The 18,104-nt window shown below is 55.7% G+C and overlaps 1 protein-coding gene across 3 annotated transcripts; it reads right to left on the bottom strand.

Annotated features, from left to right (window-relative positions):
* Positions 1–167: 167 nt before the first annotated feature.
* Positions 168–17,738, bottom strand: FPGS (folylpolyglutamate synthase). 3 transcript variants are annotated; one of them, XM_078436461.2, is made up of 15 exons: positions 17,428–17,738; positions 7,434–7,562; positions 7,287–7,340; positions 7,138–7,202; positions 5,426–5,540; positions 5,210–5,290; positions 5,056–5,117; positions 4,868–4,970; positions 4,515–4,592; positions 4,106–4,253; positions 3,891–3,980; positions 3,006–3,156; positions 2,660–2,735; positions 1,759–1,825; positions 168–1,034 (listed from the first exon to the last, which is right to left on the bottom strand). In XM_078436461.2, the coding sequence occupies exons 1-15, from the start codon at positions 17,482–17,484 to the stop codon at positions 649–651; spliced, it is 1,662 nt and encodes a 553-aa protein (XP_078292587.1). In that variant the 5' UTR covers positions 17,485–17,738; the 3' UTR covers positions 168–648. The 3 variants fall into 3 exon arrangements, with proteins under 3 accessions (XP_078292587.1, XP_078292586.1, XP_078292588.1); XM_078436460.2 differs by lacking the exon at positions 17,428–17,738 and adding an exon at positions 8,888–9,156; XM_078436462.2 differs by lacking the exons at positions 7,434–7,562; positions 17,428–17,738 and adding an exon at positions 8,888–8,989 and having other exon boundaries at positions 7,287–7,377.
* Positions 17,739–18,104: the final 366 nt, after the last annotated feature.

Raw genomic sequence — 18,104 nt, 5'->3', positions numbered from 1 at the left:
TCCGTAACAAGGGCCCTGTGGGGAGGTCTGCGGCCGATGGACATCAGTCCAGTGTTCTCATTTCAGACAGCCCAGCGTGGGCTCCTACACAATCCAGTTCCGGTACCCCCTGTAGGCCCCTATTTATGTGCTGAGGGAACTAGAAATCAAGAGGCAAACGTTTGCCATTTCTTTTTTTAAAAAAGTTAAAGGCTTTAATTGTCTCCAGCCATCCTCTGTCCCTAGGGGGCCCCAGGCGGGAGCCGTCTCTTTCCCAGAAGGCCACTAGGAGGAGGAAATCTATCAACCAGCACCCAGCAGCACCCTAGGCCTGGCCTAAGAAGCTAAGCCTGAGCCAGGAAGCAGGCAGGGTGGGAGGGGAGGTGGGCTGCGTGGTCAGGCCTAACCACGACGGCGGGACAACCAGGAAGCCCTCTGGCTCTCTCAGCCGGGAGGAAGAAGAGGCCAGAGGCACCCTAGGCTCAGAGACAGAGGATGGCCCATCTCAGCCTCCCACCTCCAGCCCTCTATCTTGCTGCCTAAAGCCTGGGTCCCTGGGCCAGTCTAGACCACCAGAAAAGCAAAAAACAAAAGGCACCTAACGTAGCAGTCCGTGGAGAGCCGCAGGGCAGGTGTGGGAGGCCCCCACTTCCACCCCCACTGCCTGGGCTACTGGGACAGGGCCGGCTCCAGCAGCTTCAGGACGCCGCCCACCAGGTGCAGGCTGCCGGTGACCAGCACGTGGATGGCGGCAGCCTCACGGAGCACGCCGGCCCCGCTGCCTGCCACAGGGTGGGCGAAGAGGCCCTGCGGGGGACTGGGTGGCTGAAAGACAGGGTCCCGGCCTTGACTGATCCACAGCAAGGCGTGGGAGATGCAGCTGAAGACGAGGGAGCTGGCGCTACGCGGCTCGGGCGGGTGGGGAGCCAGCAGCGAGGATGTGGGCTCACCAGGCTCCGGGCCGGCCTGCTCCTCGGCCAGGCGGCTCCAGTGCTGTTGGTGTGCAAGGCAGCGGAGCAACACCTGGTCCAGGGTCACCATGAAGTTCTGCTGGTCTGGATGGGCGACAAGGGACACCTGCTGTGCGCGCCTGCTTAACGCCAGGCCCGGTACACGCATCCCGGGTCCTCGCGCCGGGCAATGCTATGAGGAAACTAAGGTGCAGAAGGGTCCCGTGACTTGCCCACTGTCCCAGAGCCGGGAGGAAGCAGGGCCAGGCGGTTTAGCTTCAAAGCTGGGGCTTCTGCCCCCCGAGCACATCTCCCCACCCTCGTCTCGTTGCCTTTATCTGCAAAGCAGCGTCCATCACGTGGGCCGGCATAAGTAGGAATCACATCCCTGAACTCTCCCCGGCAGTCGGACGCTGGGGACCTGTATTTTTTTATGCTGTTCTTATTTTTTTTGAACGTGACCCACAGTACTCACCTAGGTGGATACTGTCTGTCTGAAACAGAATCCTCATAAAACAGTACCTACTCTTTGTACAGGAGGCACACGCATTTTCTACTTCGCTAAAACAAAGTATCGCTTTGACACCCACTAAATTTTCAAACTACCAGTGAGTTGCAACCTGCATTTTGAAAACGGTTCTCCCCAGTAATTCTTTTGTCGGGTACTGTGGCCACAATATCCAAAATGTATCCAAATCTAGCTCCTACCCCAGACCTCTAATTCAGAAGCCCCCACTGTCACCAACAGAGGAGTCCACCTAAGGGCCTTAAGCAGTGCAATAACCCCCACCCCCCGCCCACTCTCAGGGACCATCCTGTCACCTCTTACCTGCATTGCCAACAGTTGAAACCTCTGTCAGGTTAGGGCAGAAAACAGCATAGTCAAACTGACAGGGCTAGAAGGCCGAGAGGAAAAACTTGGGTGTTAGAGCCCTGAGGGCCCTGCCCCCAGGCCCCCACACGTCCCCATCCCTGGAGATGCCCTCACCCCGGCTGAACTGGCGTCATGCTGGATAAACCCAGCCATAGCACTTCCGCGGCCCATCTATCTCAATATACCCTGCAGGCCGGTGGCCTGGGCAGCAAGACCCCACTGTACAGACAGGGAAACAGAGGCAGGGCGGGGGGTACTTAAGATCACCCAGCTACTGAGCATGTCTCAAGTCCAGGATGGGGAAAGGCTTTGTCTGCACAACAGGTGAACAGCTTCAGCCTCCTGGTCTGTGAAACAGGAAGTGATCCCTAGGAACCACTTCAGCCCTGACAGCCGAGGGCAGCCTCAGTTTCCCTGAGCAGAGCAGGGCCCCTACCTGCTCTATAACCTGGAAACTCCTTAAACCAAACTCAATAAGCATGTCACCTTGGTAGCACCCGTTTTCTGGAAAGGCAAACTGAATGAAGCCCAGTGAAATGCCACTTTTGTCCAGAGTCACATGCTAATGTCTGAAGAGCCATGACCAGTGAGTCCACAGCTTACGCCTCAGGCTACTCCCTAGTCCCTCCTCTAACTCTGGGCGCCAGCCTGACCCGGGAGGACGACGACAGTGACCTGGGACTAGACTTGGCTACGAACGTGTGGGTGCTTTTACGTTTGATCCTCAGTTCGGTTCGCGGGAGCCTCGCTTTATAGTTGAAGAAACAGAGGCTCAGGGATGAAGGCACCCCTGGGGACGCGACAGCCAGAAGGTGGGCTAGTCGGCCAGCCGCCCACCCCCCGGCTGGCCCCTCACCTGCAGCAGCTTCAGCAGTGCTGCAGGATCCCGGTCTCCGGTGGAGTTGAAAAGCAGGACAAGCACCTCAGAGCCGCTGGGAGAGGGGAGAGGAGGCAGGTTGGAGATGCATACATCCCAGGCTTCTTCGCGGGCCCCACCCCATCCTTCCTCCAGAAACTACCCCACTTCCCCCGCGGATCCAGTCCCAGCAGGGTCCCCAGTCCCAGCAGGGTCCCCAGTCCTGCCCCTCTGCCCCCTCTACTGGCCCAGTCTTGACCCTGACCCTGTCCCCTGAGGCCCCGCCCCCCCACCGGCCCGGTCCCGCCCACCCTTCCCTGAGGCCCCGCCCCCGCCCGAAGCTCACCGGCTTGGCCTCGGGCGGCGGTGCAGCGCCTGGCGGAACCAGCGCACGCAGGCCTGCATGCTGCTGGCGGTGTGCGCGCCATCCAGGTACCAGGTGAGGGGCCCGCGCCGCAGCACCTGCGTCCGGCCCAGCCACTCCGTGTCCCGAAGCCCTGGAGGGGGCAAGGTAGCCGTCTCCTACCCTAGTCCTCGCACACACCAACCCACCCGCAGGGCCGCTGCTCAGAGGGGGGACAGCTGATGAGCCAAGAAGCTTCTTAGCAGCGTTAGGTGCCAGGCACCTCTTGGGCTGCCTCATCTAACGGAATCTTCCAGGCAGACCTGACAGGGGACTACCAAATATAGTCCCCTATTACATGGAGGCAGAGAGCCCTAACCCATTGAACAAGCGTGCAGGGATGTGAGGTGCCTAGCTGTAGGACTGTCATGGCCCTGATATGGGGCCTGGCACACAGTGGGCACACTGCAATCACCTGCTAACAGGGTTTGGCGGCTGTGAGCGCCTACTATGTGCTGCAAGTCTTGGGGGGGGGGGGGGGGGAGCAAGAAGCCAGACAAGGTCACCATTCAAGAACCTCATGGTCTTACGAGAATGAAGACGAGAAGGACACTAATAGCAGGTGCCTCTGGCAGGGCACTACATCCCAAACCCACCAGGCCCTGGCCTCAGCCCCCCACTCATGCCACCTCACAGCGGGTCCCATCATCACCTCATTTGGCAGGTGGGAAAACTGAGGCTCGGAGTCCACGAACTCAAAGTCAGGGAAGCTTACTGACTTCAGAGTCCTTTGTCCTGGGCACCACCTCCGATTGCCCCCATCTCTCAAAACAGCAAACTCGAACAGACATCTGAAGGGGCCCGGCTGGGCAGGCAGGTCCAACTCACCATGCCGCATGTGGGTCGTGGGCTGGAACACGGGCGCCAGGGGCATCTGCCGCAAGAGACTGGGCCTGGACACCTTCAGCTCCCCGATGCCTGAGGAGCGAGGGAGGGGGGAGGGCCTGCTGCGTGGCACTGCGTGTGCATAGGACCTTCAGAGGCAGTCTCCACCTGTCTCCTACCCACGAGCCCGCCCGTCCAGCCACTGCCTGCCCACTTACCCCGGTAGTCCTTTTGCTGTAGCCAGCAGCGAGCCAGCTGCAAGGCCAAGGCGGCATTGGACCTCTGGTGCTCTCCCTCCAGGCCCAGGGTCAGCGGCGGCCCCCCTTCCTCCAGGGCTTCCAGTGGTGGGCACAGGTAGAGAGGACACTGCCAAGGAGATGGGCGACCGCTGGTCAGGGGGTGCTGCTGCAGCTGCCTCGGCCAGGAGCTCCCCTCCTTGACGCTGTCGGCCCTTCCATCTTTCCCCATCAACCAGAACCCACCAAGCCCTGTTCCTTGGAGAACCAAGATGTGCTCCGGCTGGACGAGCAGCTGCCCCTCACTGCACAGATGGGCAAACTGAGGCCCAAAAGGATAACGTGCCTCCCCAGTCAGCTGCCAGCCCTGCCCCAGTGCCTCCGGACTCACCGAGATCTGCTGGGCCCGGTCCCTCAGCACTGCCAGGGGACCGTCAGGCTGGAGCACGGTGAAGGCGGGGACGCCACGCTGCGGAGGAGAGGGAGTGGGTGAGACGAGCTGCTGAGGGGCCTCTATCCCCGGGCAGCTCACTCAGCCTCTGTCCGTAGGGCCAATGGGAACCCCTCGAGGGGACACTAAGGCCAGAGGCAGGGCTCTTGCTACAGTCACAAAGCCCCATTGACGCCCAAGACCTTATCCCGAGTCAGGACACAGATTACCCTGCCCCAGCCCCGCTTTCCTGAGCCTGGAGGGCCAGGCCCAGATCGTCCATGTACCTCCCCTCCCCAGGGCTGCCTGGTCACCTTGAAGATGCCCCCTTTCTGCCACGCGATCTCCTCCACTGTGTCCCCCAGAATGCTGGTGTGGTCGATGCCAAGAGAGGAGATGCCACACACCGCAGGCTTCCTGCAGAAGAGAGGGGGGCCGTGACCGTGTCGCCCCGGCCCTGGGCTCACGGCCACCGTCCTTCTCCCCAAGCAGCTGCCCTCACCTGATGATGTTGGTGCAGTCGTAAGCGCCACCAATGCCCACCTCCACCACTGCCAGGTCCACCTACAAAGGACCAGACGGCATGTCAGGGACCCGGGGCACCCGGCCTGCTGGGATTCCCCTCAGACACAGGACTCCGGGGGATGGGCACGTACCTTCTCTTGGAGGAAGACGTGGAAGGCCATGAGCGTGAGGAAGCGGAAGTAGGCGGGCATGGAGGCATAACTGCTGCTGTCCTGTGGACGAGAACACGTCGGCCTGGGGCCCTGCCACCTCTGCTCCGGGGAGATGGGGTCCCGGGACACACAGCACCCTCCGGGGCTCCCCAGCACCCCTGCCCTGCCCACCCACCAGCCCTCCTGCATGGGCACCTTGGTCTCCTCCAGCCGGTGGTAGAGGGGCCAGAAGTGCTTGGTGAAGAGCTCAGGGCTTATGGGCTGCCCGTTGATGCGGATCCGCTCCCGCACCTGCACCAGGTGGGGAGAGCTGCCGGGACACCTGTAGTCGTCAGGACTCCCTTCCCGAGCCCCTCAGACCCGTCCGTCTTCAGAGACCCAACTCTGACCATGTCACTGCCCTGCTGATAGCCCTTCTAGGACTTCCCTCTGCCCTGCAGAGTCCCAGGCTCCTCACCCAGCCTCCCAGGCCCTGGTGCGGCTGATGCCACTGGCCTGTGTGTCACCTCTCCCACATCCCAACAGTTCCCTGTGCCCCAGCCCCTCTGGCCTATTTTGAGTTCCTCCAGCCCAGCCCACCCACCCTCCCCACCACCCGGCTCACTCCACAGGCCTTGACTGAGATGGTGCCTCCTCCAGAAAAGGAGAAAGGACCCCCCCACCCGGCTGATCAGGGATGTGCTCCAGGCTCCAACAGCTCCCTGTGCTCTACCCACCACACACCCATCAGTCACTCTGCTGACATCTGCCCCCGCAATGTCGTCTTCCAGCCCTCAAGGGCAAGGCCCATCTGGGTGGTCAGGCTGCATCCCCAGGCCAGCCCACGCGGCTACGGGGGCCAAAGTCAAAGGCCGGGGTTTGTAGCCCAAAGATTGTTTTAGAAGAGAGACTGTCAGCTCATATTTGAATCCTGCAAGCCTCTCTCACATTCTGAGTCCTTCTCTGTGTTTCTTTATTCTGAACAAAGAACTGTGAAAAGAAGCCGCTTACAGAAAGTCACTTGATGGAACCGGTAACATAAAAGGAAGGAAAAATCTTAAGTGCCCCCAACCCAAGGAGCAAATTCTGAGCGACTGAGCATCACATTAATCCCCACTGCTTTACAGGTGACCAGCTAAGGAGGGGCAGGTGCAGCCCAGGGAGGAGGGACCCATATCTAGGCCACACCCCATCCTCAGGTGTGAGTTTGGGTGCCTGAGTGCAACCATGAGGAGGTGCTACGTCAAAGGCAAATAGCAGCTGTGGCAGGCCGGGCAGAAGGGAATCCTTGCCTCGGACTTCACAAACCACCTCATCGTTTATACCCTTCCGAGCTAGGTTTTCTGCTCCTTACTGCAAAGACGTCTGAATTGATAAAGACTTCTCTGTGATTTAAAAGCTGTACACGGAGGGGCACCTGGGTGGCTCAGTCGGTTAAGCGTCCGACTTCAGCTCAGGTCATGATCTCATGGTTCATGAGCTCGGGCCCCGCGTGGGGCTCTGTGCTGACAGCTCAGAGCCTGGAGCCGGCTTCAGACTCTGTGCCTCCCTGGCTCTCTCTGCCCCTCCCCACGTCATGGTCTGTCTCTCAAAAATAAATACTGAAAAAAAAATTTTAATAAATAAAAGCTGTAGATGAAATTTAAGTTAATAAAAAGATGCCTGATGAAGCTACATATTTAGCTTACATATTCAAGTCCCTGCCCCTCCCCCAAATTTGTTTCACAACGAAAATTAAAGACTGCCACAAACTTGGACAATATGTTAAACTGAGGTCACTAACGCTAATGGGATGCTTACCGAACAAATCCACACTGGGCAGAGAGACAGGAAGCTGAGCTCCTGCTAGCTGGTTCCATAGCCGCCCCACCCCCCACCCCCCCACCGCCGAGAGCTAAGGGATCCCAAATTTTGCCACACCTCAGTACCTAAAGAATCCTGTCTTCAGGCCATAGCTTCGGAGAATACGTTCAGTAAAGGCACAAGTGGAACCCTAGAAAGAAAAGGTCTTGTTTGGGCAGGCTGGACCCCACCACCCCATCAAGTAGATAGCCGACCCCCGAGTCCCATCCCTCACCTTCCCCTTGGTCCCAGTGACGTGAATGATGTTCAGCTGGTCCAAGTCTTCCACCTGAGACATACAGACAACCATCTCAGCCACAAGACTCCTAGAAAGGGGATGGGGGTGGGGTAGGGGGCAGTCACAGGCCCTGCACATCCTTACCTGCAGCCCACTCCGTGCCAAGTACAGCTTCATGGCTTCCAGCTGTGCCTGAGGGTCACCCCGCTGGCGCTTTACCTGCTCCAGATAGCCAGCATTGGTCTGCAGGGTGTTCAGTGCGCGCACAGCATCCTGGCAACCACAGTCCCCAGGCAGCAGGTTAAGACTAACCAGGGGTCCACGGAAACAGAGGAACCCCAGGGCATCAATGGCCAAGCCAGGACACTAAGCCTACCAATCAATGCCAGCCCTGTTGCCCCAGCCTAGAAGTTAGGCACGTGTGAGGGAGAAGTGGCATCTCTCCAGCTCTGGCAGCGATGGGAGCCTGAAGCTGATCGGCCCCACCCAGGAATGTCAGGCAAGGCAGGTTCCTTGGAACGGGAGAAGCCTTGCTTCCCGTTCCCAATTAGGGCTTCCGGATCCTCACTCCTTGCACGGGCGCCTTTGCGCTCATTGCCTCCAATGAGGTCCACTGCTATACTGGTCCCTAAACTGGAGGCGGGCGGGGGCGGGTGAGGGGAGTCAGGAGCAGAACCACAGAAGGCTGGGGTCTTAGAACTGGAGGAATTAGAACCAGGAATCCCTGGAGGCTTCCATGCCCAATCCTGAGGATTGGAGGTCCACATTCTGACTCAAAGAAGAGCTGCTTGAAGCAACCAGGTGGGGAAGAGAAGGAGCCTTAAGGAAGACAGGGTATGCGGGGGAGTCACCAGTCAGAAAGGTGGGTAGGTACAGCCTCAGGAGAGTCTACACTGGGGGGTTAGAGTGGAGATGCTATTTATTTGCCCTTAGGGCTTCAATAACCGGTTGCAGGCTCCACGCCCATTAAACTACCATCTGCCTGGCAGGCATCAGGTGTGATCTGTGGAAATCAACCCCTGCAACAGAGCCAGGTGGAAATTTTCCGCTTTCCAGATTCTTGCCTCCACCAATGCCACTGATTCCTGCCTGCCAGAGCTCCAATTCTAGGCACTTGGATCTTCATGCCCTGATTCCTGGAGACTCCAACCCCAGATCTAAACTCCTGGATCACTTGGGACGCCTGACTGGCTCAGTCTAGGGAGCATGTGACTCTTCACCTCGGGGTCATGAGTTCGAGCCTCCCGTTAGGTGTAGAGTTTATTTCAATAAACAATTCAAAATAAATAAATAAACTCCTAGATCTCTCAAGTCTGAACTCCTAGAACTCTTTCTCCTCCCACCGCCCACCTGCTAGTTGGGACTCCGGAGACAATGGACCTCTTTCCCCTATCAGTGGGAGCCCTTTCCCATTCTCTAAGGCGGGGACACTTCAGCCTCAGAATTCCCAGAACCCGCGGACCAGGCCCAACTTCCTGGCCCATGTCCCCGCCCCCGAGTCCCTCACAGCCAGGCTCCCGGTCAGTGACTCAGGCCCGACCCACGTGTCGTCGTACGACCCCCCCCCCTCCCCCGCCAGCCCGCCCGATACCTGATACCTGATACTCCATGCCGGGCTCCTGCGGCGCGGGCCACGCGCTCAACCCTCGCCGAGCCGCTACCCCGGTAGTTGCAACGCGCGCAGAAACCGCCGCCAGGAAAAGAGCGGGTCGCAGGTGGCGGCGTGCCTGCGACATAGTCCCGGTGCCCGCAGCCGCACTTTAGGCCGGGCCGGAGACGCCCCGCCCCGCCTCGCCTCGCCTCGCCCCCGCCGTTCGCCAATCAGCGCTGCCCAGGGAGCCCTCCAGGACCAATAAGAATCCGCAGGATGCCATTTTTGTGAGGGGCAGGCGTCGGGGCTGGCCGGAGGGTTTCGCCCCTGTTTGTGAGGGGCACGCTTCCCAGGCTCCCTCTGCAAGCACTGAGAATCTCCAGGACCCGGCCACACCCCCAAAATAGTCCCAGTCTGCAATCCTCAGACTGGTGCTCTGCCAGAACCAGCTAGGATTCCGGATGGAAGACGGAGCTAGCTTACACTTGTGTGGAGGTCATTGAATTCAAGCCCCAAAATGTCGCAGTTTAAAAGCAGAGACCGCAGGCTGCAGGTATTTGGCCCCTGCACTCCCGAATCTGACAGCCCGATTGCGAGGCAATAGACCAAACCCCAAGCTCCTACGCTATTGGGGCCCCTGCCGTCCCTGGGCAGCCTGGGAAGGCGTCGTGGAAGAAGCGGCATCCTGGCAGAGGCCTGGGGATGAGGCCGAGTCCGCGAGGTAGCGGAGCTGGTCGGGGGAGAGGTTTCCAGGCATAGGGAGGGAACGCCGTGTTGAAAAGCAAAGGACTGGGGCGCCTGGGTGGCTCAGTCGGTTAAGCCGCCGACTTCGGCTCAGGTCATGATCTCGCGGTCCGTGAGTTCAAGCCCCGCGTCGGGCTCTGTGCTGACAGCTCAGAGCCTGGAGCCTGTTTCAGATTCTGTGTCTCCCTCTCTCTGACCCTCCCCTGTTCATGCTCGGTCTCTCTCTGTCTCAAAAATAAATAAACATTAAAAAAAAAAAAAAATTAAAAAATTAAAAAAAAAAAAAAAGAAAAGCAAAGGACTGAAGAGGGAAGGGGAGCGGCTGGAGGAGGGCAGGGGTGGGGTGGGAACTAGCCCGAGGGAACTGCATTTCCACTGGGTCGGGCCTGGTTGCTCCGGAATGCCAGATCCAGTAGGATCTTGTAGCCTAAGGAATTTGGATTGAAATTGGACAATAAAATGGTTTTAAAGAAAGATGACAAGATCAGGTTTGCACTTTGGAAGATTTGTGTGGAGAGTGGGTTGGCGAGCCACCCGGGGAGGGGACAGTAATCTGTCCTAGCTGTGGGTGAGGCGGATTTGTCCTGGACTTTTCAGAACTTTTTCCTGTCTATGACCTTCTTGGCTCCAACTGCTACCGTGGAAAAAGTAGCATGGAGATTCTCTTTTTATAGCTGAAAGGTCCCAGAAAGGTGTGTGGGTTTCGTTTTGTCTTGTTTTGGTTTTTTGGAGGTGGGGGATGGGGCCCTCTAGGGAAGTTCCCACAGACCAAAGACAATTTTAAACAACTGAAGGGATTTCAGCACCTCCCTCCGTCTTTCCTGCAGGCATTGGGGCTAAATATTTATCAGAGATTGTTTGATTTTGAAATAAACAAATAACATGTTGGGAAGATTCTGCCATTGGCTGGACTTCTGCTTTTCACATCACTGCTGGGCGCCCCCTCCCTGGCTGGCCTCATGGGAAAGAAAGAGGTGCTTTCCTTTCTTGGTCTTCTTCTCCTCTTCCTCTTCCTCCTCCTCCTTCTTCCTTTTCTTCTTCTTCTTCATCAATGAAATGTTCTCTACACTTATACATGTATATAATTTAACAACTGCATACAAACAATCATAAAGGAGCTTTAAATGTTTCTCCTTTGGGGCCCCTGGCTGGCGCAACTCTTGATCTTGGGGTTGCAAGTTTGAATCCCATGTTGGGTGTAGAGATTACTTTAAAAAAATCTTGGGGCGCCCGGATGGCTCAACCTGTTGAGCCTCCGACTTTGGCTCAGGTCAGGATCTCACAATTCGTGGGTTTGAGCCCTACATCAGGCTGTGTGCTGGCAGCATGGAGCCTGCTTGGGATTCTCTCTCTCCTTCTCCCTCTGCCCCTCACCTGCTCACGTTCTCTCCTCTCAAAATAAATAAACTTAAAAAAAAAACTTTTCCTGTTTTTATTTGATTTTTAAGTCCTAGGATTTTTTGGATGGATGCTACATCATCATATCACTCAAATAGTCAGAAGTACAAAAACTGTACGATGAAAAAAGTTTCCCTCTCACGCCAGGTCTCCACATCCTAATTACCCTCTCCAAAAGCAACCAATTAGGTTTCCTGTGATCTCTCCAGAGATCGGTTATACATTTGCAAACAAATACAAATACAGATTTCCATTTTATACTTGCGGAGAGCAGACTGTATACACAACTCTGCGTGGTACGTTTTCCACATACCTTCACATCCTGGGCCTTATTTTGGACGGTGTCAGTACAGAAGAGTTGCCCCACTGGCTAATTTGTTTTTCTTGAAGCTGCCGCAGCACTTCTTGGTGTGCAAGTACTACTGTGGATTTGGCCCTGTCTCCTACTGATGGACGTTTAGGTTTCTAATATTTTGCCATCACAAGCAATGTTGCAATGGGTAACATTTTGCCCTAACCATTTCTTCCATGTGTGAGCACATCTGACGGATGAATTCCAAGAAGCGCAATGCAATTGCTGGGTCAAAGGTGATTGGCAACTGACACCACACACATTGCCACATTGTCTTCCAAAGGGGCGGGATTCATTTCTACCCCCGGGGGCCCCCACAGGGCGTGAGCCAGCCATTTCCTCACCAACACAGACCTTAGCCAAGTTTGATCCGCGCCAACTGCATAGGTGGAAAAATGGATTCTCAAGCTAGTTGTTATTTGCATTTATTTCATTTGGAGGATGCTGAGCACTTTTTCTTATAATTAAAAACCATTTGTATGTAGGGGCTGCTAACCTCCTTTGTATCATTGCTTTTCATTTTGAAAGTCACAGATGTGCACAGAAGGAAACAGAACTGTGTCAAGGAGAAAATCAAAGGCATCTTCATCATACACTTGGAGAACAAATGTTGGCCTTTTGGTGCCAGCATGAAAACGTTCTTGCTCTCCAGAAAGAACCATAGAAACAAAGCCATTGTCTGGCCAGAAGAGGGAAAAAAAAAAAAAAAAAGGGCATAAGGAAATTGGCAAGTGGGTGGGTGTCCACCCACTGGAGGCAGATTTGCAGGTGTGTGGAGTGGGGAGCAAGGGCAGAGGGATTCTGCTTTAACCTCTACCCTCCCAAAGGGAAAGGATGTCATTCGTTCATTCATTCATTCATCTCTGTGCCAAACCCTGGGCTTGGTGCTGGAGACACTGGGTTCAGGGGACAGATGACAGTCCTGTTTGCAGAGCGCCCTGTCCAAGGTGAGAAGACAGTAAAGAAGGAAACTCACAAAGGAAGATACGTATTTGCAAACCCTGATAACCCTGATCAGAGCCAAGCTCACTGCTGTAAGGGGCAGGAGACTGAGGCCCAGAGAGGGACAGAGATAGCTTGGGGTCACACAGTAGGTCACCAAAGGCCCCATGCTGGGCCCCAGGATGGACCTTCTAAACTCAGATCTGCCGGAGTCGCTGCCCCCTCTCTTGGCCCATCATGCCCTCAAGATTAATGAAGCCCATAAAATCACTGTAGCCCGGCCTCTGCCCACCCCCCGCCTCTTCCATCATTGCAGAGTACCATCCCTGCAGCTGGCAAGGATTTTAGGAATTGGCCTTGGTGTTTTCCACCTCCAAGCTTTGCCTGAAATACCTTTCCCCTACACCTTTCTCCTTTGCTTTTTTTTTTTTTTTCTTCAAATTTTTATTTATTTTGAGAGACAGAGCACAAGCAGGGGAAAGGCGGAGAGAGAGGAAGAATCCCGAGCAGGATCTGCGCCGTGAGTGCAGAGCCCAATGCGGGGCTCCAACTCACCACTGTGAGATGACCTGAGCCAAGACTAAGAGTCAGATGCTCAACTGACTGAGCCACCCAGGTACCCCTCTCCTTTGCTTTCTTTGAGTGGGTTGCTTTTAGCTAACATTTATGAAACACCCCTGCACTTGACACTGCAATCTCTTTTCATGCTCTTGAAAATTGTGTAGATTAGAGATCGGTCCCATTTTACAGGTGGAGAAATGGAGGCTCACCTGTCTGGTGACCCTGGCTTCCTGTTGTCAATGCACTGTGTGGCCCTGGGCAGTTTGCTCCCCCTCTCTGATCCTGTCTGACTCTTGTCTCCTCCTTAGTAGGGTGAGAGCTGAAGTGAGCTGTGTCCCAGCCTGTAATTTCTGGGGAAATCTATGGGTGGGTGTTTCACTGAGGACAAGAGTCTCCAAAGGCCACCATACTCCCGAGAGCCTAGACTAGAGGGATCCAGCTGTCCCTTCCGAGGGACCAAGGGAGATTCAAGCTCATTGGCAGGTTTGTGCAGAAGCCTGATAGCCACTCTGGGGTCTGACCCTCAGATAAACATAAGAACTCTTCCACCTCTGAATATCTATTTACATCCTGTGACCTACAAGAAAACACTTTCCTGCAATTTTGGGGGGGTGGGGGAGAAAACTTGACTTAGACAGAATTCCATATCCTCAGGGGTGTGGCCATGCCAAATCCCCAGCCTGACTCTGGCTACTAAGGTGTTTGCGACTTCGGTCGCAATCAACATGGCCCGTGGGGCTCTGGACGCAGTTCCAGTTGTTTCCACAAGGTCATTTTTAGAAGTGGAATTGTGGGATCGAAGGGAGGCCTATTTTTAAGGCCCAGGTGCCTGGGCCATTCTTCCCGAAACCCTGTGCTCTCTGGGTCTCCCTGACACCTCCCTCCCGGGTTCGGCGTCTTCCTTTTTGCTGGCTGCACCCTCCCCCTTCAGCATCTTCATGTTGGAGGACCCGGGGCTCAGGCTTCTCTCTCCAGGGTCCCAGGTCTGGGATGATGTCTGACTGTCAAATGTCCCTCTTCATTGAGCTGCAGACACGAGCGGCCTCCTGACGTCTCCCCCAGGCTGGACCACGGGTGTCTTAAGCCGGTCACGTCCCTAACACTTGTTCCCTTGTTTCCTCCCTGAAAGCAGCTGGAGCTTCCCAGCCTGGGACACAGCTTCACCATCCAGCCAGCGGCTCTCACCGTGGGTTTCCCTCTCCCTCTCCCTCACCCCCAAACCCCAGCCATCCACACACCTATCCTCTCTACCCTATGGCCTCCCCAGCGGCCACTGCCTCCCCTCCAGGCCACCACCGCTGGTCTGCCCCATAGTCTCGATGCTGCTCGCTTGACCCCTACAAGCATTCTCTGTCATTTATTTATTTATTTTTTTTTTTTTGAGAGAGAGAGGTGGGGGGTGCCCCAAGCAGGCTCCGCACTGTCGGCACGGAGCCCGACACAGGGCTCGAATTCACAAACCATGAGATCACGACCTGAGCTGAAATCTAGAGTCAGATGCTTCACCGACTGAGCCGCCCAGGAGCCCTGCATCCTGTCATTTTTAAAGAAAATCAGGGGCGCCTGGGTGGCTCAGTCGGTTGAGCATCCGACTTTGGCTCGGGTCATGATCTCGCGGTCTGTGAGTTTGAGCCCTGCATCGGGCTCTGTGCTGACAGCTCGGAACCTGGAGCCTTGCTTCCAATTCTGTGTCTCCCTCTCTCTCTGCCCCTCCCCCTGCTCATGCTCTGTCTCTCTCTCTCTCTCTCTCTCTCTGTCAAAAATAAACAAACATTAAAAAAAAACGAAGAAGAAAGAAAATCAGATCTCGTCTCTCTTCTGCTTAAAACCATCCAGTGGTTTCCCATTGCATTTAGGGTGAAATCCAAGCTTTTGAACTACCCATCTCTTACCATCACCTGCAGCCCCCAGCCCTGCTGGCCTTCTCTGTGGTCCTCAGATACACCAGGCTCACACCCACCTCTGCAAAGGTCCACGTCCAGTGAGCCCTTAGCGTTAAAGGTGTTCCTGTGACCCTCACAACAGCTTTTCGAGCACTGTGATGATTCTCATTATACAGATGGGAAACTGAGGCACAGACTGGTTACTCAGCCAGCCGAAGGTCACACAGAAAATGTAGGACAAAGCCTCAGGGCCTTTGCACTGGTGGTTCCCTCTGCCTAGAACGTTCTTCCTCCAAAAGTTCCCACAACCCACTCTCCATCATCCCAGGTTTCTGCTCAAATGTCACCTTCTTGCCGCATTCTGCTCGCCATCTGCCCTTTTGTCCAGCAGTTGGGGACACTGAGGCCCAGTAAGGGGCCCGCACTGACCTGGGACCGGGCATGGCTTTACGGATGTTCTTGAGATATTCCTGGGGTCCCCACTCGTGGCCAAGAGGGGCCCTCCGAGAGCACCAGGTGTGTGCTGCGAGGCCATGTGGTGTGCCAGGCCACAGAGAGACTGGTTTCAGTCTGGCCTCCTCCCCAGGGGCCTGGGTGCTCTTTGAGCTGGCTGAGGCCTTCCCTGCTCAGACCTGACGGCAGCTGTTTTACCGATTTTCAGAGTGGGAAAAAGTGTGTGGAATTTTTTTTTTTCAACTGGTTATCTCTGCAACCACGATTGTCTTCAGCACCTGCTCCCTGGGGTGTGAGATTTATGACTCTCCTCCTTGGCAGGTGCTGTGCCGAGCCCATTTGACAGGTGAGGAACTGAGGACCGGAAGTGCAGAATCACCTGCGAAGCTCACCAGCTGGCAAGCAGCGCAACAAGGATTCAGCCCAGTCCCAGCGCCATTTGATTCCAGCTGCTGCTGATTTACTTTTTCAATTTTATTTATTTTTGAAATTTAAAGTAATCTCTACACCCCACGTGGGGCTCAAACTCACCATCCCGAGATCAAGAGTTGCTGAGCCAACCAGGCACCCTCGGCTGCTACTGCTTAGACTCTCTGATCAAGCTTGGGAATCCTGGGTTGGTTTTTTTTTTTTTTTTAATTTTAAGTAAACTCTACATGGGGCTCAAACTCATGACTCTGAGATCAAGAGTCGCATGCTCTCCTGACCGAGCCAGCCAGGAGCTCCTGTGACTTGATTTCCTTAAATAATAGTTAACATGAATTCTTTCTAGACATCAGCACTGTGCAGAGATCTTTATGCATGGACTCATTTCTCAGGGGAGGCAACAAAGGGCTAATAGGGAAAGTAGCTTAGTCATTCACAGGGGTCTGTAATGCCAGGCCCCAGATCCAGCGCTAGGCCACCCTTGGACCCTGCCCCCCACCTGCCCTGTGTTCTGTGAGGTGACCTGGTCATTTGATTAATGGGGCTCTAGCCTTGAGCTCTTACTTTAGAAGGAGGCCCTACTGCCTCGAGATGCCGTGTGAAATGTCAATATCCCACAGCCCAGCCCCCGGGGAGCTGCCCTCAGTTCTCTCTCCCCACCCATACCATGTGACCTGGGCAAGTCATGTCTCCTCCCTAGGGTCCTTGGCCTCTAAGGGAAGGGGGCCTAGATGACCTCTCAGGAGCTACTGCTCTCAAACCCTGGCATCTGGGGCCGCCCCTCCTCTGCTGCTGGGCAGAAGGTTCCATCGGTCAGGAGGGTCTGGGTAAGAGTGGCCTGGCCTGGTGTGCAGCCCCAGGGGACGCTGACTGATGGCAGCCCTGGCCATTCTGGCCTGGAATTCAGACTCCCATCCTGAGAGGCTGGGACATCCTGACTTGCTGTGTGCCCATTCAGCAGAGGAGGAAACTGAGGTTTGATGAGGCCAGGCAACTTGTCTAGTGCCTGTCAGGACATGAAATTTGATCTCCCTTGGACTTCTGAAGCCCTAGCCAGGGTTCTCCGGGGCAGGGCTGGAAGGTGGGGGCTGTCCTGGGCCAGTCTCCTCCCTTCTCAGAACCCCATTTTCTCATCTATAAAATGGGTGTCACACCTCAGAGGGCTGGGATAAGGGAGAATGAGGGGGTGCTGGGCCAGGAGCACAGAGCAAGTGCTCCACATGGGAACAGAGGTTAGAAATCTTTAACGGGCTAAGTCCTTAACTGCTCGGAACCACACCTTCCAGATCTAGAAAATGGAGACAACATGGGCACAGAGCCCAGCAGATGGTAAGCACTAGATGAGCGTTACCATTATTACTATCATTGCAGTGGACAACACTTCCTTACAGAGCAGTCCTCAGGCGAATCAGGTGAAATCCTGTCATGGATCACATCCACAGCCCCCGGAGCACAGGAAGACCCTTGAGGGGCCTCTGCACCACCCATGGCTGCCGTCAGTTATGCTCTGGAGACCCTCCCCTCTTCCTCAAGTCTCCCTACGACCACAGTGGGCGGGGGTTTCTGTGGAGCCCCCAGCTGGGTTAAAAGGTGGAACTGAGGTCCACAGGGGGGCCCCTGATCACCCCAAGCCTGTAGAACAAGGTTTATGGATAACAAGGTTTTCCCCTGAGGCTGTCACTGATGATGGCCTTGGGCCCAGAGAGATATTTACACACATTACACAAAAGAAAGAAATGGAAGCTTAGAGAGGCAGGCCACTTGCCCGAGGTAAGCAAGCTCTCCTACCTGAAAGGAGGCAGTGTTAGCTGAGAAGAGACTCCCCGATGGGCCCGGCTGCTCCATTGGTTGCTTGCAAGCACGCCTTCTCAGCCACCGGTTAGGAGGCAGCCAGGGACCTGGTACCTTTCATCCCTGGGCTTCCCGCACCCCATCGGGGCTGGGCACAAAGTGACTCATGGCTGGGGGCACTTCTGCCAAGCCTGCCCCGCCCGGGGTTCTGGGCCACAGAAAGGAAGGGGAGTCGGGGGACGGGGGGTTCCCTCTCCCCACCCCATGGCCTGCGCCTCCCCGTGTGCAGGGAGGAAGGTCTTACCTGATAGGTGCCTGCTCTCATCCTGGGATCTGCCCCGGGAGGGAGCTCTCTGATGAATCTCCCTAGTTAAAGAACAACCTAGCAAAGGTTAAAGGTGAGTGGGGGGGTGGGGGGTGGAGGGGGGTGTTGCTGAGGGAAGCGGGCACTTGGGAAACTTCCAGACCCTGGGCTGGGCTTCCTGCAGAGCAGAGCTGGCCTTATCTGGCCTCTTATCATCACAGCCCACCTCCCCTTACAGTTCAGGCCCTGCCAGGCTGGGATCCCCGCAGAGCAGGGGTAGGAAGCCCAGGCACCCTTGACCTGAGGAGTCAGAGCCTGCTGAGGGGGAGAGGCTGTGTTTCACCAAATCATCTGCTCAGAAAGGAGCCAG

The sequence above is a fragment of the Panthera onca genome, chromosome D4, assembly GCF_046562875.1.
Source record: "Panthera onca isolate mPanOnc1 chromosome D4, mPanOnc1 haplotype 2, whole genome shotgun sequence".
Lineage (NCBI taxonomy): Eukaryota > Metazoa > Chordata > Mammalia > Carnivora > Felidae > Panthera > Panthera onca.
This window is presented reverse-complemented; position numbering and strand designations above follow the sequence as displayed.

Bases quoted from the DNA above. Each gene is read 5' to 3' on its own strand.
- FPGS (XM_078436460.2), bottom strand. From the start codon at position 9,025: ATGTCGCAGGCACGCCGCCACCTGCGACCCGCTCTTTTCCTGGCGGCG. The intron at 7,563-8,887 runs GTATCAGGTATC...TGTGGTTGCCAG, and splicing joins AGCCCGGCATGGAGTATCAG to GATGCTGTGCGCGCACTGAA. The intron at 2,736-3,005 runs GTGAGCTTCGGG...CCCCTCTCCCAG, and splicing joins CGCCGCCCGAGGCCAAGCCG to CGGCTCTGAGGTGCTTGTCC.